Raw genomic sequence first — 24,003 nt, forward strand, 5'->3', positions numbered from 1 at the left:
TATACTAATGAGACTCATGAGAAAGGCTTCTTATAAGGGTACGAACAGCGAAAGAAATCTCTGGATCCTAGGAAGGTATCTTTTTTTATTAATATTTTATACATTGTAACTAAAATATGTGTACAAATGTTTTACAAAAATGGTGCAGCACAAACAGGCAAAATCTATAAATGGTACACTGATCATTTCGAATTTAAAATGTTATGAATTAGTATTACTGAATAGTAATGTGGATTAATCTCTTGCTGTAATTCTGTATTTATTTTTTTCTATTTAGCTTAGTAACACCTGTAAAAGACATAATACTTTTATCAGTTTAATTGCTCTTTTTCATGGGGTTATTCGACTCCTAAGGGAGAATGTGATTATGAATTATAATTATAAGAATGTCATTGCACATTAATTTTTCGACTGAATTTTCAAATAGTTTTCCTTTTTCTTGTACGATATTTTTATTTGCAAAAATTTCTTGAAGCACTTGAACAAAACTCAGATTTGAAAGGAAAGCAATAGCCAATTTTGAGACAGGGTCTGCATTTTTACATTTTGCACTGATCAAATAGCATGGTGTGAAAACACCTTTGTCTACAAAGTAAGAACCATGAAAATGTTATTTTTTATATGAAATGTGCACTTTACAATACAGAGAAAAAGATTGTGAACCCCTATTGTAATTATGGAAAGTTTCCTCTATTAGTAATATAATTATTAATAATAAACTTTATTTCATATAGAGCCTTTTAAAGTAAATTCTCAAAGAACTTTACAGTAAGAGAAAAAAATGTTAATAAGGCAAAGAGGTAACAAAATTAGCACAATTAAAAACAAGCATTTAGAATGCAGAAGAAGACGCAAGGCACAAATACAGAACTGATTGAGTAAAAGCCTTCTTCTGAAGAAGATGTTTTGTCTTGATTTGAAAGTGCTCAGGGAAGTCGACACTCTGATATCCTTGGGGATAGAATTCAAGAGCTTTGGGGCATAAGAGGAGAAGGCCCTGTCACCCATAGTACAGTATGAAGATGAGCTTGGGGGATGAACAGGAGAGCTGTCAGACAAACAATGAGTGTATATAATCCAGGATATATCTTCTATCCTTGAGTTATACGTTTAATCTGATTAACTTCATCTTTTACCAAGACTTTCATTTAAAAATATGGACAAATATTTTCTCAACACTGTAATAATTAATTTAACACTGGAACTCTTAAGTGCACATACATGCACATACAGACCTGAGCTATATTGACTGTCAGTGAAAATCAGTCTGGACGACCAAAAACAGTTAAAGACTTAAATGCCACTGAGTGCTGACAAGGTCACACTGTCATTTCAAGAATCAACACCTATGAAGAATATCATGGTGTTCAGTATTTGAACCTGTAAGGTAAAGCAAAACATTTTTTTTTCTCCTGCATTAAAAATCAAAAGAGACTGCCACTAAATATAGGTTATTCTGGTAAAATAAGGAACTAAAAGGAAATTCAGAGAACCCATCTATCCATTTCCTAAACACTTCATCCATTACAGGGTCACAGGTGAGTTGAAGTCTATCCTGGCAAGGAACGGGCGCAGGGCAGGGCTCACCCTGAAGAGGACACCAGTTCCTCACAGGACACACACAGACAATCATACCAGAGCCTGTTTTCCCGAAAGCCAAGTAACCGGCCAGTATTGTCTATGAAAACAGGTCCCCGCAATCAATGGCCTGTTAAAACGTTAAAACTGTGACCGACCAATGTAAGCTATTGTCTAGACATGTGTGATCGTAAGTGACATGTTTAGCAAGCAAACTTTTAAAGAAACATTAGAGCCTGTAATAAAATTTTTATTTTTAAAAATAATCAGCACGTTTATGTATGTCTATGGAAGAAACTAGAGCTAGAGGATCCTCAGGTTAAAAAAAAAACATGCAAACATTCATCTCATACATGTGACTAAGGAAATATATCTGCATTAAATATCAATCTCATATATCAGGGGAGAGAAAGAATATTAAAAATCACTGCTGGTAGTTGCAAGTAACAGATGAAACACAATTTCCCCTGACAGTTGCTTTCTTTTTTTATGAGTTGAGCAGTAACACGTACTTTTTTTATTTAAGGCACCTTACCTTTCCATTTTTAGAAATTACATTAATAAAAATAAACTAAAAAATAATAAAAAAACCACAAACTGATACGAGGAAAGAAAATATTTTCCTATTACACAGAAATGTTTTTGAGTTTTGCAAAATGTCATTGAACTATTGCAGTCCAAAGTCTGGTCATGTGAGATATGGCGATACTTTTAAAGCTTTTACCACTGGTTGAACTATACGTTTGACATAAACATGCTCATCATATGATGTGTCATATGATGTATCTATACCATGTTGTCACATTGTAATTTTATCATAATATATACATCCCAGTGTTAAGCCTCAAAGCTGCCAAAATAAGGATACATTCATTTCTTTAAAAATGTACTTTTTCCCAATACAGAAAATACAGCAAATTACATTTTTTCAATTTATGTCATATAGTTAACTTACAGAATTTTATAGAATAACATTTTTTAAATTAGTTTGATAAGTACAATTACCACTTAGAGCCACAAGAGGTCACCTGTTATGCAGAGTACTAATAACGCAATTTTAGACTGCTCTCAGCTGAAAATATGCCATGTTTTGAAAATACTATTAAATTTGCACTAACGGTTTGTTCTTTGTAAATCACATTATATATATTCATAAAGTCAATCAATATCAATATAGATACTCATTAACTGGGTTAAAATGTAACTCATGGACATAACACAACCACAGCTACACAGCCTTCCTGCAAAAACATGAACATTTTCAGCTGCTCAAGCCTAGACAGCAATGGCCTTAACCAATACATGTAGACCCGACAGTCTGCAGTACGGAAAACTGAAAGAAGTCAAGAAACCTGGTTTCCCAAACCTACGTTTCAAAGATGTCTTCAAGACAGGAATCAAAATCTACCAATCTCAGTTAAAAACCCAGAACATGAGACACTTCTTCTCCCAAAGGGATGTGACAGTATGAAAAAAGTTACCAGGCCACGTTGTTGAAGCTGATAGCCTGGTTTCTTTCAACAAATGATTTGGATGACAACTTGAATCAATTAAACGATAAATAAAAAGGAGACTACATGGCCTCTTGTTTTTAACCATTCATGTTCTTAACACTTAAGATTGCAAAGATCAGACAGGCGTGATGCCCTGTATTTGGCTAGTCCATAGGCACCAATGGCACACCGAGTGTGCAAGAAGGATGATGAAGGCAAATGGAGATTGCTGACTGTTGTCCATGATGACAAAACTATAATACAGGTCCTCTTACAAAGAGATCAACCATATGCTCCCTTTGCAGCAGGTGTGCGAGGCAGAAACTCTGCACACCTGGGCTCTATGAGTGAATCCGAGTGTCGAAAGAGCTCTATAAAGAGGACGATAGAAAGAGAGAACGATGTACTTGACCGCCAGACCACCAGAGACGAATGAGCCAGTGTTTTAATTTTTTTCCACTGGAAAATAATAAAAGAGCATTGCTGTGCCACCTTTTGCTGGCACCCGGTTGTGCTGTCCCTCGTTTCCGCCGGTGGAATGGGCTATAACGTGTAATAGCAAAAAGCACATAAACATTTGTACTGTTAAGTATACGATCCTGGTATGGACGATATTTCATGTGCAATAATCACCTTAGGCTATTTTCTACGCTTTATACCAACTAATGTTAAAAGCTTTTTTATACTGTGATTAAAAATACAAAGCTTTACTTTTTAAATCATACAATTATCAATAGCACAGTTCACCTTACCTGCATGTAAATCCCCTAAACATACAAGGCTAAAGATCATCCTGCTATACATTTTCAGTGAACTTATTTTATTTTTTATTGCATTTTCACTCCTATTTAATGTGACACTGTACCCCTGGCAGCTGGTTTTAAACTAAAATGTTAATCTGGAATGCTCAAAAATCAATTCAATTGATCTGCTTACTTTTCCCACACACTGTTAAGTTAAAAGCTTCTTCCTGTAAGAGATTGTGGTTGATATATAAAATTATTTATTTTCAGTCTTCTCTAACGGAGAAGTACACCACATTGCACAAAGACACACTGATAGGTTAATTGGCTTCTGTAAAACTGTCCATGGTGTGAGTGTGTGTCTGTTTGTGCACTCTGATGGACTGGCGCCCCATCCAGGGTGTCCCCTGCCTTGTGCCCAGTGCTTCCCAGGATAGGCTCCGGGCCACTGTGACTGAATCCGATACGCAGTTATGGAAAGTGATGTGATGATTTGCATACAAGTGAAACTTCCCATATCCCAAACTTGTTTAAATCAAAATTGCACAATGGATTTTTTTTTACATTTTTTTTTTAATTCAGTTGTCCAGTATTCTTTCTTTCAGAAAGAGAATGCTAGAGCTTCCAGCATAATCTTCTTTAGAAGACAAGGTAATTCAAGCTACTATTGGCGAGTAGAAGCCTATATTTTTACAGAAGAAATATCAGGGAAAGAGGCCTCTTCCTGTGCCTCCAGTGTTTCCTGATTAGTTCTGCTCTGGCAGGCTGACTGTCCTGGTTTAGTAGGTTTCACCCCTTGGTCAGCTACAGGATCGCTGTCAGAGTCCTCGAGGTCACTGTCAGAGTCAAAGTCTTCATCCTCCTCTTCCTCTCTTTTTCTTTGACGGCCTCTTTTCTGACAAATGTCTTGTACAGCACTTTCATCTGCCTGTGTTTCAGAGTTGATGCTGAAAAAAACAATAACCTGAAGTTATGTATCCGTCAAAAGGCACTTCATAGTGGAAGGATTACATAATTTCAGCTAACAGAGAAATTTCCCAATTTTAAAATGAAGTTTACTTATTACATATGTTGAGACAAACACATGCATTCAGGTAACCCTTACTATTATGTCTTTAACATAAAAAAGTTCAATCAAGGACGTGGTTTAAAACACCATAAGGAGACAGCTTTATTTTGGTTAAAACTATAAATACTATAAAGTAAAAATTGTTAGCCAAATTTAAATGACTTTACAAACATTTACATCTACCTTGTAAATATAGTAGGTATAGTAAAAATGCTGAGTTGACAAAGTCTACAATAAGATGCCTAGAGAAATGAATATAAAATCACATAAACTTGAAGAAGTTTTTACTGCTAAAACAATTCAGACTGAGAAAGACAAATGAAGTCCAGTAAGTAAAGATTTGGGTTATGTGCTTCTGCCATGTAATTTTAAAAAATAAATATCACATCCCGTGCAAGTGTAAAGCCTAAACATCAGGACTTCTAAGAAAAGATTTTCGCTAAGTCTGACTGGGATAGCTTGAGAAATTAAATCATGATCCTAGAGGGCCACCATGTCTTCTGGTTTTTATTCCTCTCTGGACTTTTAATGTGTTAATTTGAATCTTTTGGTTTTTATTACCACTGCTTTTACTTATTGACAAACATAAGTTACCTCTAAAATTTGTTAGCTGTCCAGGACCAGAGTGAATATCACTGGGTAAGGAGAAGGACAAGACAATAAAAACCTTTCTGCCACCTGCAAATTCAAAACTTTCCACTAGAGGGCGATCCTACACTGATGCCTTTTACAGATAACTGTCATAACATGACTAAGCAAATAAGATTAAGAAAAGATAATTATTTATTGGTAATATACAATTTGTTGTATTAGGAATATGTGTTTTTGCATACCCCAGCTTGCTCTCCATGTGAGACACAGACAGGGAGAGAAGCTTAGGGGTCAGAGCGCAGGGTCAGCCATTTATACAGCATCCCTGGAGCAGTTGGGGTTAAGGGCCTGGCTCAGGGGCCCAACGGAGCAGGACTCCTCTGCCGGCCGTGGGATACGAACCGGCAACCTTCCAGCCACAGGCGCAGATCCTTAGCCACATGTACATATTGGGTGAATTTTTACATTTTCAAAAGTTTTTACAGGTGCACAGTCACTAACATATTATTTGGAACAATGATAATATATTAACAAGGATAGCTATGATATATTCAGAAGCGAATAAGATAAAAGGCATCAATTTAAATCTGAAAAGGGGTGTCTTTACCAATCATAAACCCTCGTACAAGTGGCCTTACTTATATTCTATGTTGAATACAGGAAAGCAAACAAAAACAAACAACACTGATGGGATAGTTGTCGGTTATGTTCAAGTTTTTTATTGTTAAGAAGTATTTGCTTCCTGATATTTCAATCTACTTGCACAAAAAGCCCCAAAAGAGAAGGTATTTCAAAAGGTGAAAGAAAGCAAAAGAAATGAAATTGTGTAGCATGAGATACTTGCTGTTCAAATACGTCAGTGTACACTGGACGCTTAGCACTGTTATTTTAAAAAATTAAGAGTGAGCAAATAAGTGAATTAAATTATTCCAACAAAATACAATACAAGAGACATGGAATAACAAATAGCACATGTTCCATAGGTTGGCAATCGAAGAGGAAACTGGTTGGATGAGAAGTCATTTGAAATATTTTGAGCTACTGCCAAATCTGTGATGGGTTTCTGTGCCATCTGTTTTTATTCATGTCTTTCATTTCTTATATAATATATGCAATTAATAAGCAGATGGAATAAAGAAATGGACTGTGCGTGGAATCATGTAAAAATGAGAAATTAAAGGGTGCTTATAGCACTAAATGATATTAAAGCTTCCCCTAAGATTTCATGCTGGATATCAATATAGTGAACCGAAAATTAATCACATAGTTATCAATCCAAAGTGCCCTGATTTTGGTAAATGGATATGGTTACGAATCTAAAAATAATCATTTTTAATTTTCTGACAGAAGGGATTGAAAATAAAAAGGCAGTGAATAGTTAATTTTTACTCTCTCCATTTTGAATACACAGCTCTGAAGATTTTCTATTTGGTTTTAATGATCAGAAAGTTCAGGAAACGCAAGCAAATATACACTGTATGGCAAACAAAAACTAAAAAAAAATAAATCATAGCATGCAACTTTGTGGACAGAAGCCCTGCTTGCAACCTCTCAGCCCTTTTTATTGAGAATGAAAGCAATGATATGTGTGAAAACAACACCACTCGGTAACTTTGCCTCTATGTCTGCAAAAATGCTGCCTTGACACTTTTCATGTTTCTTCTGCTTGGCTGTAAAACATCAGAAATATGGTTTTACAATACCAGCACATGTAGGAGTATGCTGTTAGAAAACAAAATGAGAGTGATGATTTTTATCTTTACAAATCTAGGCTTTAGATGGGGATGTGTTAAACTATAAGACAGAAAGACTTATTATGCGCATTGATAATGATCTATGTCACCATTTCAAACAAGTGCGACTACCCAATTCCACATCTGAATCTCAAAGATAAGTGTAGGAGCACGAAAGACACATTACGAGTACTAGTTTGGTACTAGCAAGTGGTGCAAGCTCTCTCACATCAGAAATGTAAAACTGCAGTGAAGAATATTCTTACAAATTTTAGTAGTTTTAATGAATACATTGAACATTTTAAGAGCAAGTTTTTATAAGGCATTCAACCCCAATTTGCAGTATCTAAATGATAGTGCATGGCTTCGTATTTCTTGTTTTTATTGTAGCAACTAAATCCTCTCATGCCAGAGCAGAGACGTCTATTTTCCCCATCAACAATGCCGTATAGAGTGCCCCTTTTGAAACTTTCTCCTTTGCACACACGTGACATTCACTGGTGAAACAGAAAACTTACGGAATCACAATGTCTTCTTTCTTCCCACATTTAGCACAGAGCTCTAACCTCAGGGCGCATGGCTTGCAGATTATATGATAAGCATCCCTCACAGTCTTCTGAAGGCACTTGACGCTGTAAAAGATGTCAAAGAACAATTAAGCAATCCCTCAATTAAATCTTCTCCAGAATTAGATTTCTGATAAAAATAATCTACAGCAGGGAGGTCGGCAAAATCCCAAGTCTTTGGTAGGAAAAAAAACTCTGTTCTATTAAAATTTAGCTGCAGAGTAATTTTGGCGTTATGCTGTTAAAAGCAAAAACTACTGAGGACAGTTTATCCTCTGAGATAACAGGCAGAGCTCATTCATGTTTTTTTCAAGACTCTCACAAACATTTTCTGAAAACGGAAACAAAAATGAGCTAGAATCAAACTCAATACTGTGGCTAGAAATGTGTGAACTGACAATAGAATGGCAAGATTCATTCTTTTCACCTAGTGCTCTTAAACTCAAAAATTTGCTCATGTTGAAAAGTTATAAACTAATTATAACTATGTCTCTAATTATGTCAAACTTAGTTTACAGCTTTAGCAGCAATATATAAATACGTCTACTTTTCAAAATTTTTTGGCAAGTTTTAATGCTACAACTGATGCACAAAAAAAAAACTCAATTCAGGTGCTGCTGTGGGAAGTTCAACACTCAAAGGCTGGACAGTTGTACAGTACATGTCTGCTTCTGAGCCACTGGCAAGAAGGTGCCATGAATCTCCTTCCGGACTGAGGACAGGAGAAAAAACTGGCCAGCAATGTTTTGGCTATACTATTGTAACTCCAGCACTGCGTTATCTTGTATTTTCCTGATAGAAATTCTTGTGTTAAAGGAGATTTCTCCCCACATCATCACATTCGCTTAAACAAAGCAAAGGTTATCATAATGCTCACCGTCAGGTGAATAAAAAATACTCTATTACCTCTCTCTGCTATCACCTCTGTTATTCTCCAGCCCACAGGAAAAAAGCAATTTCATCGCTCAGATGTCAACATTACTTCTGATCGGCCTCCAAGCGTGCAATGTCGTGCAGACGGCGAGCTACAGTCATTCTGCTAACGCGTGGGCTACTTCTCTGAAATTCTCATGCTGTAACCACTGCTGTCTGAAAATGATTTAAAGTTGACTGGACAGATGCAATGGTCTAGCACCAGAGTGGTGACTACTCACCTTCCATGGCATGAACTATTTCTCAAAAAACAGGGTGTGACTTCCCTCTACCCACCTGCTTATGTCTGATGCAGCACTGGCAACTTGTCTCTCAGCAATCAGCCTTCAATCATGCCATCAATAGCAAGGCAATCTTCTTTCATCAAGAAGGGCATGAGTGTGTCAGTTGCTTTAATTACATTAATGCTTTTTACATAACAGTTTACACAGATTAACTCATTTTAGCAAATATCAGTCAATTGAAATACCAAACAGTGAACATCCGGTATTTTTATGACATCATATAACTTGAGCAAAGTATTCTGTGATCCCAAGGAACAATATGACTCTATCACAAAGCCTATATAATCAACATTAGGTACAGTGCCTTGCAAAAGTACTCATCCCACTGCAAATTCCACTTTGATTTTGTTCTAGTTTGCCATCACACTTTAAAACAGGACTTCATATTTGAATCTACACAATCTACACCAAATTTACAAATCTAATGCTGACAGAAAACGAATTAGATTTTAAAAGAATGCAAGATTGTATAAGGATTCAATGCTTAGCTCTAAATCAGTTCAGATGCAGCAAAGGTCACAAAATTAGTGTAAGGGTCTCCATCTGTATTTAATCAAAATTATTTAACTTGACTTTGTAGTAAATGAATGTAATTTCAGACTCGGACAGATATTGAACTTCATAAAGCGATGTGACAAAAATGACCATTAAGACCAAGGAGATTATGGAACAAGAAAGGAATTAAGTGGTACAGCAGCACAAGCAGGAGAAGGTTGCTCATCCCTTTGTGTGCAGTACAATGTGCATCATACCATATAAATACCACCTACATCAGGCTGCCCTTCCACACCGAGCAGCCAGGCAAGCTGGAAACTGCTGAGGGATGCTTTTGGTCATACATTAACAATCACCTGATCCCTACATTAAGTCAGCCTTTACGAGCAAGTGGCAAAAAAGATGCCGTTAATGACAAAGACTTATAAACATAGTATCGATTATATTGCACACAAATGGCCAAAGGTTTTATGGTCAGATGAGACAAAAAAAAAACTAATTCTGGAGGACAACCTGCTCACGCCACCCAGAAAGCTGAAACTGGGTTGGAAAGTTCACACTTCAGCAGTGCATGACCTGACGTACAAGACTAGAGCCACACTCCAGCAGTCTGAAAAGGAGGGGGTGCATGGCCTTGTGTGGCCCAGCTGAAGTCCTGACGTGAATCCAATAGGAAACACAGCTAGGCTGAACAACTGCAGTCTATCAGCAATCGTCAACGAATTTGTTGAAACGGGAGTAATCTTGCAAGGAAGAAATGGAAAACATAATATAGCGTTCCACTATCCAAACATACTAACAGAAGTTATTGCTGCCAAAGGTGTTTCCATCAAATACTACTAATAATAAGTATTCAATCTTTGATTTCTTTGAGACCGATTTTCCTGTTATTCAGCCTCTTTCACAAATAAGTGTTCGGGTTGATCATTACAGTTTTTAATAAAAATGTTCATTTTATACTCTACTTTTAATTGATCCAAAGGTGATATTAGTAGCAGGGAGTGAATATTTTTACAATGCACTGTGATGAATGGTCTACTGATGAAACCACAAGTCAAGTTTTACACTGATATTTTTTTTAGATAATGACACTGGAATTTTTGTGCGTTAATTGTCAAATGAGGTCAGTTTTATCTACTATAAGGATTTGGTGAGGACTACGTGAAGGTTAAATACGTCATAAAAATGTTCTTGGGGCATGGTGTACTGTATATACAAGTGCATGTAACTGATAAATCAGTACTTGACTGAATTATTAATCATCTGGGATAAAAGCGTCTTTAGTCTTTCAGTGGTAAAACTGACATAGGCTATAAAGGATGTTACACTACAATCTTCTCACATTAGATTATATATCTTTGGTTTGAAGACATAAAATGTTAAATATCACTGCATCTTCCAGGCAGAATAAAACAATGACATATCATATGTACATGACATATGGCACCAATCTGAGTTATTGATGCAAGTGCAGGGTTTCCCGCAGTGGTACACAAAATTGATGGCCAAACAAATGCATGAAAACCAACAAAATGTACACAAGAATCCAAACTGAAATACTGTTAGTAATACACGATCATTTGATCACCACAAGATCATTGGCTGACCAGCCAGAAGCCGCAATGGTGCATAATCGCACAGCTCTCAAGTCTAACGCATTGGGACCAAATCTCACGCTGTCATGCCTTGGTCTGAAAGCCTCTCACATTTGCATGAAGTCTAGGTTGACTAAAAAAAATGAAGTAACGAATATTCAGATAGCTGTAGAGACTCTCCATTCCTTTAATTATCCAATGTGTTCTTTTGTACATGTAAAAAGAAACCAGCACTACGAATAGCAAGCAACTGCAATTTGTTACAGAAAATCTCACACATTAGGGTTCTGATCCCCAGAGAGCTGTCAGTAATCAATATAGAAAAGAAACGCCTTCCAGCTGAATCATCGAGTCACAGACAAATACTTTAGCCCTTTCATTGCTTTCCACTTCACTTTTAAAGTGAAAAAAGGCACTTCTTGCCTCAACGCATGTAAAGTAATAAAATGCGCCTCAATTGCAAAAAGAACACTATGACTTGAGGCATTCAGAAAATAGCAAATAATGTGTTTCAAAGACAAAGCTCTTCTTCGCTCAGGATCGTGGGTTGACCACGTTTTATATATATAAAAAATACTAGTTGTTGTGGACAAGTAACATCTTGTTCGGGATAATATTGTTAAGTTACAATAATAAGATTGCTAGTTACTTTGCTGTTAATCTAGCTGTAAGCTGGGGGGTAACCACCTCGCCAAAGCTTTTTCCTGCTGGGTAACCCTGAATGTAATACGATAGTCTGACTTAATATCTGGGTATAGAAATAAGGTGGAAAAGGATATTCAGAACTTTACATGACAAATGGCACAGAGTTCGTTCCACAAGACAACAAGTGGGACAGGGACTTTCACAGTAGACCCCTTGTTGATCAGCTTTGTTGATGGCAAATGTTAATCAGCACAAGGAATCGAACAACGACATGTCCAGGCAAAAAAACTGTATCTGTGCACCTGCACCAAGAAAATATTATTTTGTTTTATTATTTATTTCAAGTTTTTGCAATGCTCAATATACTTTGACTACACTATACTAAAAATATACTGAAACTGTCTGCATGATTGAAAGCCTGTAAAAAAAGATGCAGGGGAAACCAATAACCCTCTAGCTGGGGTCACCTCTCCTGTAAGGTAGTGTAGAGCTGTTGAATGGCTCCGATGGGGGAGTGTCGGTAGAGAATGTACGAAGGCACTCTGTCTCCTTGTGAAGAATGAAGAACCTGGACATTGATTGGCACTTATCTTTAAGAAAGAACTATAAAGATATTTAATCCTACAATTTCGATTACCTTTGTTAAATTCTCAAATGTAGGAGGATCAGTGAACACCTGTACTGGTTCACTGAGGAAAGAGTGGGTCAGATCAGAGTGGCAGCAAGCACTAAGGAGTGCAGATATGTTTCTGGATCACACACCACAGAGCTCTTTTGCATGTTGATGAAATAAGGCTAGAACCTTTGAGATTCGACTCACGTTTAAGAAAGTAATAATGAAATCTAAATTACATGAATAAGAGTGTACTTTATTTTATTAATATTTACAATTAAATATCCAGATTATAATTATTAAAGGGGCTGCTGTATTACCTTGTTTAGATATTTATAACAGAACATTGTACATAAACCTAGGGCAACCACTAATCATAACACAATGCACAGTACTGGATCATGATGCATTTCACTGAAAGGAGGTTCTAACGAGAACAGCAGATCAATCACATTATTAATAATTCACCGCACAGTGATGGCATCCTACACACAGTCGGGGCTAGAACGGCTCAGAAATGCCCGTGATGTTCAATATCTAAAAGATATAAGGCATACTGTACTAAAGGATTGCACCTGCTGTACGAGTAGTAAACCTATAACAAATGGTAGAGTCAAGCTTTAAAGTAATGTGTTGCAATTGTGCAAATTTGTTAAGAACTTAAAGTATAACGAACACTGTTGAAATAAGAAAAAACTTTGAAAGGCAACAAAGGACACCCACCGTCCCCTAAACACAGCCGTTATAACTGCACAGAAATAGGCAATCAGCCTCCAATTCCACTTATTGTTAATAATTTCAAACATCCTGGTCAAGTTAGTTTACTCTGAACAAAACTCAGAACTTGTTAAACAAAAGTAAGGAACAGGAATCGTATTACCATCCTAAACAATAAACAGTTTGTGCTTTGTTTGAATAAAACTAAAACCTCGTCTAATCATGCACACTATCTCATTCCTAGGTACAGCTGCATGTCTTATCAGCTGAGGAAAGAGAAATGTGGGGTGTCCACCTCCATATTAGAGTCCTTCTCCTCCCCTCCCCTTCGCCACTGCTTGTGTGCTTGGGGAAATATTACTCCAGAACTCTTTCAGCCAGACAAACATACAGGCCGGAGTACCTTAGCAAGCTACTGTATACTCATCAAGCTAACTAGATATCACACAGAAAACCATTGTACATCTCATGCTGTGCTTCACTCCATGAAGTGTTGCAACTGATATTTATATTTGTGTATTGCAGCTCTTCTAACATATTTTCCCTCATTACTAGGAATCAATGTGAACAGCAGCGAAACAAAACTGCAAACTGCACTGTGCCTAGCTTTTCTTAGTGCATTAAGACATACAAAATCTATACGTTTGAGTAACAAAAACCAGACTGGGACATAGGAAAGTCATTTGGAAACAAAAACCCACTTGAAATGTGTACTTACCATTTCCGCGGCTGGGCAAGGGGCTTGTATTTATTATATTTAACTTTCCACTCCAACACATCCTTGCAGTGCTGACAAACCCCATCATGGACCTTGGCATTTGCTTTCTGTGTAGAACAAAACAATAATAAATAATACACATCTTCATTATGCATGTTTAAATAAAACTGATTATCTGGGCTACATTTTTAAAGGCAGGTCTCGCACTGCACATCAAGTGTTTTGATTCCGATACGGCCCCCATTTTTTAGCACCAACCGTATCACAATTCTTGCGTAGAAACAAAATCGAAGATCAGTAAGGCTAAAAGGTACACACACTACCAGCTACTTTTACCGACATCTAATTTGCACTTGTTCTTCAGACCCAAAACACAATCCAGCCATATTTGCAAGATCAAGCCTTGAAAACCAAAGGAGTCTAAATTAAAGAATGCACACTATTTAGTTGTCTGATTTGTCGAAAAGCAAGGCCAGACGTGCTGACACGATTTGGGTGCCATCAAAACTGGCAAGCTGGATTAAAGTAAAGATCGATGTCTCAGCAGTTAGATATAGAGGACAGTTCTACTGAACTCTGCATAAAATGTTGAACAGTGGAAACTATAGCAGCAGCTCACTATTTGCATTTGTATGAAGCTAAAGAAGTGGCCTAATGAATAGAGAAAGAGAAAATATGTACATTTCTAGTTTTCCTTTTCATTTTAGATTCCCTTCTTAAATATCTGACATTACAATGTTTCCCAATTCTAATGCCCTCTGCACAATAGTAAAAGGCATTGCAATACATCCAGCAATACAAAACATGGCTACTACAGTATATAGATGCTAAGGAAAAAGCAAGCAAAAAATGCTCTTAAAATGTATTATAGTTTGTGTCTCAGTCTACAGTTACAGCAGCTATGATAAAAGACAACCGTCAACCATTTCACAACACTTATGATGAGTCATATTTTCAAAAACAGTATTCACGAGAACTAAAAATTACACGAGTTTATGTAAATATACAGTATATATACACACACACACATGATACACACAGACACACAGCTGGATTCAGAATCACTGAATTGCTCTCAGGGAAGAGAACCACAGCCCTGAAAATTGAGCCCAGATTGCAAACTTCATGTACTTCATGAGCTCATAACCACAACACCCATACAGCCTGGCCAAGAAATCAGAAATGAGGCTGTTATATGCATTCTTTAAACTATAGCAGGGAGGTGCAATACACACAATATCCTGACTTACTCTCCCATCCTTGATGCTACCTTAGTTATAATTGTTTGAAGATATTATAGATTCATCTACATCTAAATGGAATGAAAAGCAACAAAAGGGAACAAAAAATTAAACACTCACACAGCAAACAAAGGAAGCAGAACATTGTTGATTTATGAAAGAGCATCTCATCCCATGAGAAAATAGGTTAAGTAAAGGCCAAAATACGATATCCAAGCAGTGGAATTACAAGAACTGTTGTAAAAGAATATTTTAAATAGTGGACCCTAAAGTACTACAATTAAAAGTAATTGATTCTCCTCCTTCTTTTAACTGCATATTTTGTACTGGAGCATTCAAAATGCTAGCAATTGTTTTATTAACCATAAGGTGTTAGAGTACATATCACAGTTTGAGCTAACAATCTAACTTTAGTGGCTTAGTGTACATAACACCTTCTCCTTTGGCAACCTGTTTCAGCTTAGACTGCAGTTATAAGCAATGTCACTGTTACAGAATAAATCACTTGTTGCTGAGTGACAGAAAACGTGCTGTAAGGAATGAATTCAGTGAAACCAAGCTCGGTACAGGCCAACAGAGAAATGTTAATTTACTTAATTTATTATTGAAGACGGGCACACTGCCATGCTGCTACTGACATTTGTGCTTCAGCAATCCCTATATACTATCATCCACACAACTCTGGGATAGTGGTTCCAAACTGCAAAACCATTTTAGTTAGGAACTTGAATATTTTATGCAGCTACAGCACAAGACGTACTAGGATTTCCTATCCCTGCACAAGTGAAATGCTGGTAATGCCAACAAAAAATGTTAAATTATAATTATATATAATCATATATAAAGTATAACCAAATATGAAATATGGAATGGAATAAAGAGTACTACTTAAAATTCTCAATCTTAACTACCAGGCCACAATTGTGATGAACAAATAACACTGCTGGTAGAAAGCAAGACCATTTTTGCCATCAGTAAACTTTAGACAATAAGGATAGTGTTGAATATACTGACTATTCCACTATTTTTTAACCCATTAAGCATTTAATATTCATGGAAAATAAACAACTAAAAAATAGACAATGTGATGTTGTAGTGCATTGCAGTCTGTAGTTTTACAAACTTGTACAACAACCAACAACCAGCACCACCACCACCACTGACGCACAAAAACTCCAGAAAACTGAAAAAGAAGAAGAGTTACAAACAAGACAAAGCCATTTGGACCATCTAGTCATTATGATAGCTTGTAGTTAATCAATCCAAGGATCTCATCCAGTCATTTCTTGACAGAAACCAGAGTTTTGGCTTCAGGAACATGGTTAAATAGCTTGTTTAAAAAAAAAACAAATGCCCAAAGATGGTGACCAGCCACACTGGTGCTGTCCTTGGGGTTGAGAAGTTAAACCAAGGTGCTAACTACTTTTTCATTAAAAATCTCTTAGCACCATTTCTATGATTAAGAGTGCTAGCCCTGGTATTTTGACAGATTTCACTCTTGCTCTGGTCTACCTAAAGGTTTTCCCTTGATTCAATTCCTGAAGCAATTTCTCATTTATCTGCCTGGTCTGCAGTGTAGTGTCCTTGGTAGATTAAATGAATCTCTCCCAGAATACAAAGTGCTTTGGTAACCCTTGGAATGAGAATCGCAATACGGCATTCAGCAAACTGACCATTCCTTGCTTATTCCCAATTTGGTCAGGCCAAGGGATTCCTGGATGGAAGAACAGCAGAGTGGGATGAAACTGAGCCGAATGTTGTTAAGCTCAACTTTCAACTAGCCGTGCAACAGGCAAGGATAGGGAGACGGATCTAGGTAGAGAGTGAGCCTCTACCTGCCCCCTTCCCAAGTATTTAGGACCCAGCATGGCCTTGTTTTCATTCTGTAACTCACGCTCCTGGTTCTGCGTCAGCAGTGTGGGGAATGAGGTTCCTTACAGTGGGGTGTGCTGATCACGCAGAGAGAAGAAAGCAGGCTGGACACAGGAAAGATTCGCGTTGTTAATTTTAATTGATTACTATAGTATATGCTTGTGAGGATGTTGTTTGTTTCAGTTGATCAGTGATATTTTAGTTAACTTAAACCCAATGCATAAGTACTTTAATTATCATATAAAGGTTGTGTCTTTTAACCATTCACACTATATACTGTAGTACATTATGCAACGTTATAGGGTGGACTTGATTATATGAGAATTTGGATTTTCACAGCGGCTCTCTGCACCAAACACTCACACTGATCAAGAGCCTACTACATACACATAGCATAATACCCTTCATCAAAAGTGCTTTTGTTGTTTTGGAATTGTACTCCACACAATGCCTGTTCCTGGGGTTGTGTGACAATACAGCATACACCTCAAGGTTCTTGGAATATATCATAGGGATTTAAACCTTAATATTTTACGTGAGTAAATAAAACCAGAGGAGAGTGTAAACTACACCTTTCATGCATACAGTAATTGTTACTGTAGTGCTGCATAGAACACTGATCTATAGAAACACGAAGCAGAGCATACAGCAGAGAAGCACAAAAGATTGTCTTAACAGTGGGACAAAGACCTTTTGTTTTACAAGCTACTTTTCCTATCAGCTGTCTCTAAGACTGCTAGCTGCAACAGCACTTAATGAAAAATGTACACAGTGTGTGCTATGTCAACTGAGTAAAAGATAATCTCTTGTCATAACACACAGTGCGACCTAACTTGAATACAATGTAACCCCTGCTCTTTGCGTGCTTCAGTTAATTTCTATTTATCAAGATTTACCCAGCAGCCTGTAATACAAACTTTCTGTAAAAATTAATCACCTTCATCATACATACATCAGCCATCCACCATCCACAGTTCACTTGTGGATAAAGAGCTCCACAGGGTCCCCTCCAAAGATCTGTATCTTTGCCTCTACATATCCCTATCACTCCCACAAACTCCATTTCCTCCCTATTGCTCTCATCTTTTGCCCTGGTATCTAGTTAAAAATTCAATTCAACCATCTTTACTGGCATGACTGATGAATTACAGTGTTGCAAAAGCATGTAACATTAACGCAGCATCTATAGATGTGTATAATACAAACACACCATAAAACGTTTACATACAACAATAGAACATTGAGAGACAGGCTCGCTGTTCCTCAGGCTGTGACAGGAGATCACATACTGGGCTGCCAGCTCAGTAGAGCTCCCCCCCCCCTCCGATTCTAGCAGGTGTGGGAATTCTGGGATTAGATTTTTTATTTTGGGGAACACACTTTGTCTAATCCCAGAATATCTGTCACAGTGCAGTAGAAAGTGTCTCTGTCTCTGTTTCTCCCCTGCCCTTTGGACAGCCAGGTCTGTCTGTGTCGCCCAGTTTCTGTGGAGAGATTGTGGTCACTGAGTGTGTACTTCATCAGGGTCTGTTTCTTTTTGCTGTTTCTTATCTTTGTCAAATATTTGGCTAGTGTGTGTTGTCTGTTTAGAAATGTTTAGAAACAGAATTGTCTGTTTAAAAAGTCCTTTGTCTCATGGCTCACAGCCATTTTAGTTTAACCACTTCGCAGCAACATCATTCATTAATTCTATTTGCCTATACATTCAATTTTTCCCCCAATTACCAATAAAGACTAGACCTCATATTTCATGAGTATGGGCAATCTGTATTTAACAAATACCTTCCTTCTCAGACACGAAGGCACTTTCCATTTAGGACTGTTGATCTTGCAAAATGGCATAATCGCAATTGGCCTTATTTTTTCCAACTTAAACTGTAAATAATAAAATAATTTTATAATTTATTGTTGTTGATTTGGTCACATATGTGGTCTCACATACACGCCTATGTTGCGGTTAACTTTACGAAGTATTGTTCAGTTGCTTCAAACTCCATAGACTCACTGTAAATAATTTGTTAGCTAGGAGTAGATTGTCAAAAATGAATGTTCAATCTCATAAAACACATGCAGACGATGGACAGTGCTCGTTCTCAATTATCATAAATCCGGCCTGTACAAACCAAAATGTGCAAAAGTAGTCTACTTCAAGAAAACCGTTTTGTCCAGCAGTACAAGCAATTGCTTATAGTACACTGGCAAGAAACTTGATACAGTTGAACAGATTTTGTACACACAATATACACATACTACACACTAATAATAAAACAGCACACAATATAGTTTTGTAATACTCTTTCAGTACATAAATCGAGCTTATATCTTTTTTCGCATATGAATTTTCATAATTGGCTTTAAAATATGAAAAACTGTACATACTCAAAGCAAGACAATGTGCACACATTCGCGACTCACCTTTAACTGAATACTTGTGCCGTATTTATTATTTTTGAAGGCAGTTGTATTTTGGTACTTCTGAGGCCGTGAGCGAGCCACATTACCTTTTTGAGAACTCATATCAAAAGAGAAATGTAAAAATTCCTACTAAAAAAAAAGGAAAAAAACACTCCGCTACAAAAAACACATGGCCCTATTTTAAAACTAACAGTAGAGTTATCTTAACCCGGAACAAAACGGCGTGAGATATGTCGTCACTGACCCAGGCAGTGTTGGGTTTTTTCTCTTCAGTCCCCTCTGTTCAAGTGCTGCATTACAATTGGTCACACTTTCCTCTCCCTGCACCTTCTGTACTCTACTAGGTCCTAGCATTACGTCATTCGGCAGAAAGGGGTACGCCTTCTCGAACGTGATTGGCTGCGTGTGTGTCATAGTAATCTCTCATTGGTGATATTGAGTGGCTGTCACACTGCCGAGAAAAGCGGCTACGTCATTCTGCAGCTGTGAAGACCCACCTTCCCCGTCGTCCCCTCCTCTTCTCTCTCTTTAGTTGCCGTTGGTGCCTTTGTGCGCCAGTCAAAACCTCTTTCGTTTTCATTGGTGGGGAAATCTTTCAGTTTATTTGGAATCCGTCTTCGGCTTCAGTGTGTCGCCTCCGAAAACAGGAGGCAGCTCAGAGATCGAGATAGAGAGTGTGCGGTGGGTTATTGTCTAGCGGGACTAGGGCAAGTCTGGGATTGGCAGGGGTCGCGTTTTGGGGGTTAAAGCAGGTCGGCAGCTCGTCCCTGTCGCTTTCAAAGTCTCGCATGAAAGCCAGTAAAACCGACCCCCATGTTTACAGGGTTATTTGCTAAGAGCGAGGCTGAGCCGAGGTGGGTTTTATTTAACCAGCGAGTCAGCGCAGCGAGCGACAGGACGTAGCGGAGCCCCGGTGCGAAGAGCCCACTCGCCGTCTGGGAGGTGGGGAGGGGGGAGTCGGGAAGCACGGAGCGCTGCTGCCGCTACTTCTTCACACTCGCCGCATTTTCTCTTTCTGCACCGGACTGCTAAGGTTTGTATAACTTTTTCCTCGGCCCCCCCCCCGCTCTGTGTTCTTGTGTGCGATCTCTCTCCTTGTCTGTGTGCAACCGATGGCGCCGGAGTCTCGAGCCGGAACGCCAGAAATAAATATCTTTTTGCTCTCTCAATGTTTCCCTCTACTCTTGTTTGTTTGTGGTTCATTTGGATTCTGGTCTTTGGGTATCGTTAACGTTTTTATAGAGATGTTAGGATGTTTCGAACACGAGTCGGCTTCAAGTCGGAGCCCTGCAGGAAAAAAAAAAATCAAGTCCTTGATGTAACTGAGTATCCGCTGCGGATCTGATGCTCCCAAAACTGTCTGCACTGCCGCTGCTGATGGTGGGTACCAGGGTCGATCGAGACTGCTGAACGTGGCAGTAAATGCTGATAATTAATCACTTACTTCAAAATCCGCGATCCTGGGAGACATCCTAAGAGATCCCGAAGATCCCGGATCGCAAGAAATCCCTGCGGGTGGGGGATGTGAGAGGAGACTGAAATTCCTAGGTACAAACTTTATCTGGGATATCTGGTGTTTTGAGCGTCTGAACTTTGTTCAGTCACAAGTTCAGCGATATCTACTGTTCCATAAGGGTTTCTAGTGTGGAATCGGAGCATTTTTTATTATTTAAACAATGGTGCAGACCCACAGTCGTTTTGCCTGTACCCAGGCTTGTTTAACGCTTAGTCAATGCGCAGGGTTTTTTGTCCTGAAGTTTCGTTACATTTCCAGGACTTCAGAACTGTCCTAAAATAGTGGCCAGCTCCCATGGTGGCGGTATTAGGGTTATAGTAGTTTGTAGCTACGTTAAAATGATCACCCAGCCTGCTTGAACGCCTTCAACGATTTTGGTTAAATACGAGTCGTTCTTACGTGATGATAAAGCTCGAAGCCTTTGTTTCGATTTACGTCTTGTAAAAAAAAAATTCAGACTTGTTTCAGATCCACATGAATGTGGATGGCACAGCTGGTGTCCTGAATTATAGGAGAGCTTTTTCTTACAGCTATTAACAGCACTTAGAGCTCAGCTCATTATTGCCCCAGCACAGCTATTCAGTAGCATAAAAGCCATCACCTCCCTGAGCAGTTCTCGGTGTGGGGGAGACGACTGCAGTCGATATTATTTTCGGGATGAGATTTTAAATGCTTTCCTTGGAGAAAGGAGGCCCCTCTTGGAATTCCTGAAAAGCATTGTTTCTCTGCAGCCCATCACTTCCCATTCTGTGGAGGTCAGGAAGCTACATCACTAGACCCAGTTCAAACAAGGATGCGTCTAATCAGAAGAGCTCTATTAGTCATTTCTCTGATAACGCTCTTCTCCACTGACTCAGTCAGTCCTTTAGAATTTCAGTTCTGGAGACAGAAAGAGCAACCATTAACATGTCTGTTAAACTACCCACAGTATTAAAAAAAACAAATCTGGACTTTTTGTTGCTGTTTATTCCAATAAATGTTAAGTCAACTGCAGGACTGACAAGGACACTATGACCTTGTAAGCAGTAGAAGTGAAATCTTCCATGCCCCCTTTTCGGATCACTGTCACATCCTCCAGGTTTGCTGTCGTTTCTCGTCACGGTGAGGTTTTGCCGCGTTGAACTAAGTCATTTCCCAAATTTGAACCGAACTGTGTGAAATTTCAGAACCCCAACATATTGTTTCAGTTCAGCCTGTATTCTGGGTGTAAGAGGGTGAGATGGAGGGCAGTTCCAGCTACCTGAGTTCATCTCCACGGTCTTGGTGGAGTCTGCATGTTCTGCCTGTGTTTGTGTGGGTCTTTACCACATTCTCTGGTGTCCTCCCACTGCCCAGATGCATTAAGCGCATCCCTTTCCCACAGAGGGTGTTTCAAAGGGGATTCATATCACTACAATATGTACAGTACAGCTTGTACTGGCTATCGGACTGCAGAAAAATAAAAAGAAGCCAAAGAGCCTAATGGGCTGAACACCTCCTCTCACTGTGGCCTTGTGTCTTGATATATGTGCTGTTTCAAAGGATACACAAGCACTGTTGCAGTTATGTGCAGCAGTATTGGCCTTTTTTATTATAGTACACTGGTCCCAGTATAAAAGATTTCTGGGGTTACTATGCATGAATGTTTATTTCCAATTGCTTTTAATATTTATCATCTGTTTTAAATGCCGTTCACATTTTTTGCACCTTTTCTGGATGCACTGGTCATTTTCATTATTTCATTACCTTTTCTAAATTAAATACTTCGGGTGTTTTTATTTATTAGAGATGAGTGGCAATGTGTGTTTATTGCTCTGCTTGTATTTGTATAAATGTGTTTTTTCTGCTTTAATAAACACAGTTCTTCTAGATAAGTCAGATCACATAGAAATCTGTGTGATCTCTTAATTTATTCGCTATGTTTACTGTAATTATGCTGCAGACCATATTTACAGTGCTTTTTTAATACACAGCTAAGGTATCCTCTGGACCAAAAACCTGACTCATCTGAAAACTGATTGTGGGAAAAGGTGTTAAAAACTGTATTTCCAACACTTTTTTAACAGCACTACGAATATGACACTTGTAATTGTTGTGTTAAATTGAAAGGATTTAAACTAGCTAGAATGTAAGTGTGTGCATCACTGTGAGCGAGTTTATAAGCTTATCTCATACTATAATATTGATTAACGCATGCAGACCAACTATCCTGTACACAGGCAGTGCTTTCGGTTGCTTCAAGGTTATGTTTGTTTTGAAAAGCAGTCCTGTACTGCCGGTCACCCAGTGCTTGCTCTGTTGTAACCTGACGGCCGTGTGTGAACTGTGATCTATATTAACGTCTTTGTGCGTTTGTTTCTTTCTATATTTCAGAAGAGAAAAATGAATAATCTTTCACTTAGTGAGCTATGTTGCCTGTTTTGTTGCCCTCCATGTCCGAGCAAGATTGCGTCCAAATTAGCCTTTCTGCCTCCCGACCCCACCTACACGCTGATGTGCGACGAGAGTGGGAGCCGGTGGACGCTGCACCTCTCGGAACGGGCGGACTGGCAGTATTCCGCTAGGGAAAAGGATGCCATCGAGTGCTTCATGACCCGGACCAGTCGTGGAAACAGGATAGCCTGCATGTTTGTGCGCTGTTCCCCCAATGCCAAGTTTACCCTCCTCTTCTCTCACGGCAACGCTGTGGACCTGGGCCAGATGAGCAGCTTTTACATCGGACTGGGCTCTCGGATCAACTGCAATGTCTTCTCCTACGATTATTCTGGCTACGGCGCAAGCTCTGGGAAGCCGTCTGAGAAGAACCTCTATGCTGACATTGACGCCGCCTGGCAGTCCCTCAGAACACGGTAAGGAGACATTTAGGCTGTGTGGACTGGAGTTTAAACCGGTGTTCATTTCTCAGAGGGGACCTTCAGTAAATGGCACTTTCATTTTCTTTAAAAGCAGCAATTAACTGAGAGGCCATCTACTTACTCCTATAGATTAGCCTCTCATTGCTATAATTTACTGTGCCTCACATATCATCTCCTTATATTCGATGTTGTTCAGTAAATGCATTCAATCTTCTTTGTCTCTTAACACAAATACACAAATATTTGATGATATATGTTAGAGGGCCGTATGTTTTATTTAAATGATCAGTGTTATCCCCATCCCTCATTTGCCCTGCGTTTGTAGGATGGGCGGTTATTCTTCCTGTAATCA

The 24,003-nt window shown here is 38.5% G+C and overlaps 2 protein-coding genes across 4 annotated transcripts in view; one reads left to right on the top strand and one right to left on the bottom strand.

Moving 5' to 3' along the window:
• Nucleotides 1-857: 857 nt before the first annotated feature.
• c3h9orf85 (chromosome 3 C9orf85 homolog) lies at nucleotides 858-20,773 on the bottom strand. Of its 2 annotated transcripts, none has more exons than XM_088911588.1 (4): nucleotides 20,746-20,773; nucleotides 13,774-13,880; nucleotides 7,726-7,839; nucleotides 858-4,761 (listed from the first exon to the last, which is right to left on the bottom strand). In XM_088911588.1, exons 1-4 carry the CDS (start codon nucleotides 20,770-20,772, stop codon nucleotides 4,497-4,499), a joined length of 513 nt encoding a protein of 170 aa, XP_088767714.1. In that variant the 5' UTR covers nucleotide 20,773; the 3' UTR covers nucleotides 858-4,496. The 2 variants fall into 2 exon arrangements, with proteins under 2 accessions (XP_088767714.1, XP_088767713.1); XM_088911587.1 differs by lacking the exon at nucleotides 20,746-20,773 and adding an exon at nucleotides 19,302-19,519.
• Nucleotides 19,921-24,003, top strand: part of abhd17b (abhydrolase domain containing 17B, depalmitoylase) — a 34,105-nt gene continuing 30,022 nt past the window's right edge. Inside the window, exons 1-2 of one of the 2 annotated variants that reach the window (XM_088911586.1) lie at nucleotides 19,921-20,334; nucleotides 23,170-23,645. In XM_088911586.1, the coding sequence (XP_088767712.1) occupies nucleotides 23,179-23,645 (467 nt within the window). In that variant the 5' untranslated portion in view covers nucleotides 19,921-20,334; nucleotides 23,170-23,178. Of the gene's footprint in view, nucleotides 20,335-20,658; nucleotides 20,682-23,169; nucleotides 23,646-24,003 lie in introns of those variants that run through there. The other variant, XM_088911585.1, reaches the window with a different exon arrangement.

Source organism: Atractosteus spatula, chromosome 3, assembly GCF_055471065.1.
Source record: "Atractosteus spatula isolate fAtrSpa1 chromosome 3, fAtrSpa1.hap1, whole genome shotgun sequence".
Taxonomy (NCBI): Eukaryota; Metazoa; Chordata; class Actinopteri; order Semionotiformes; family Lepisosteidae; genus Atractosteus; species Atractosteus spatula.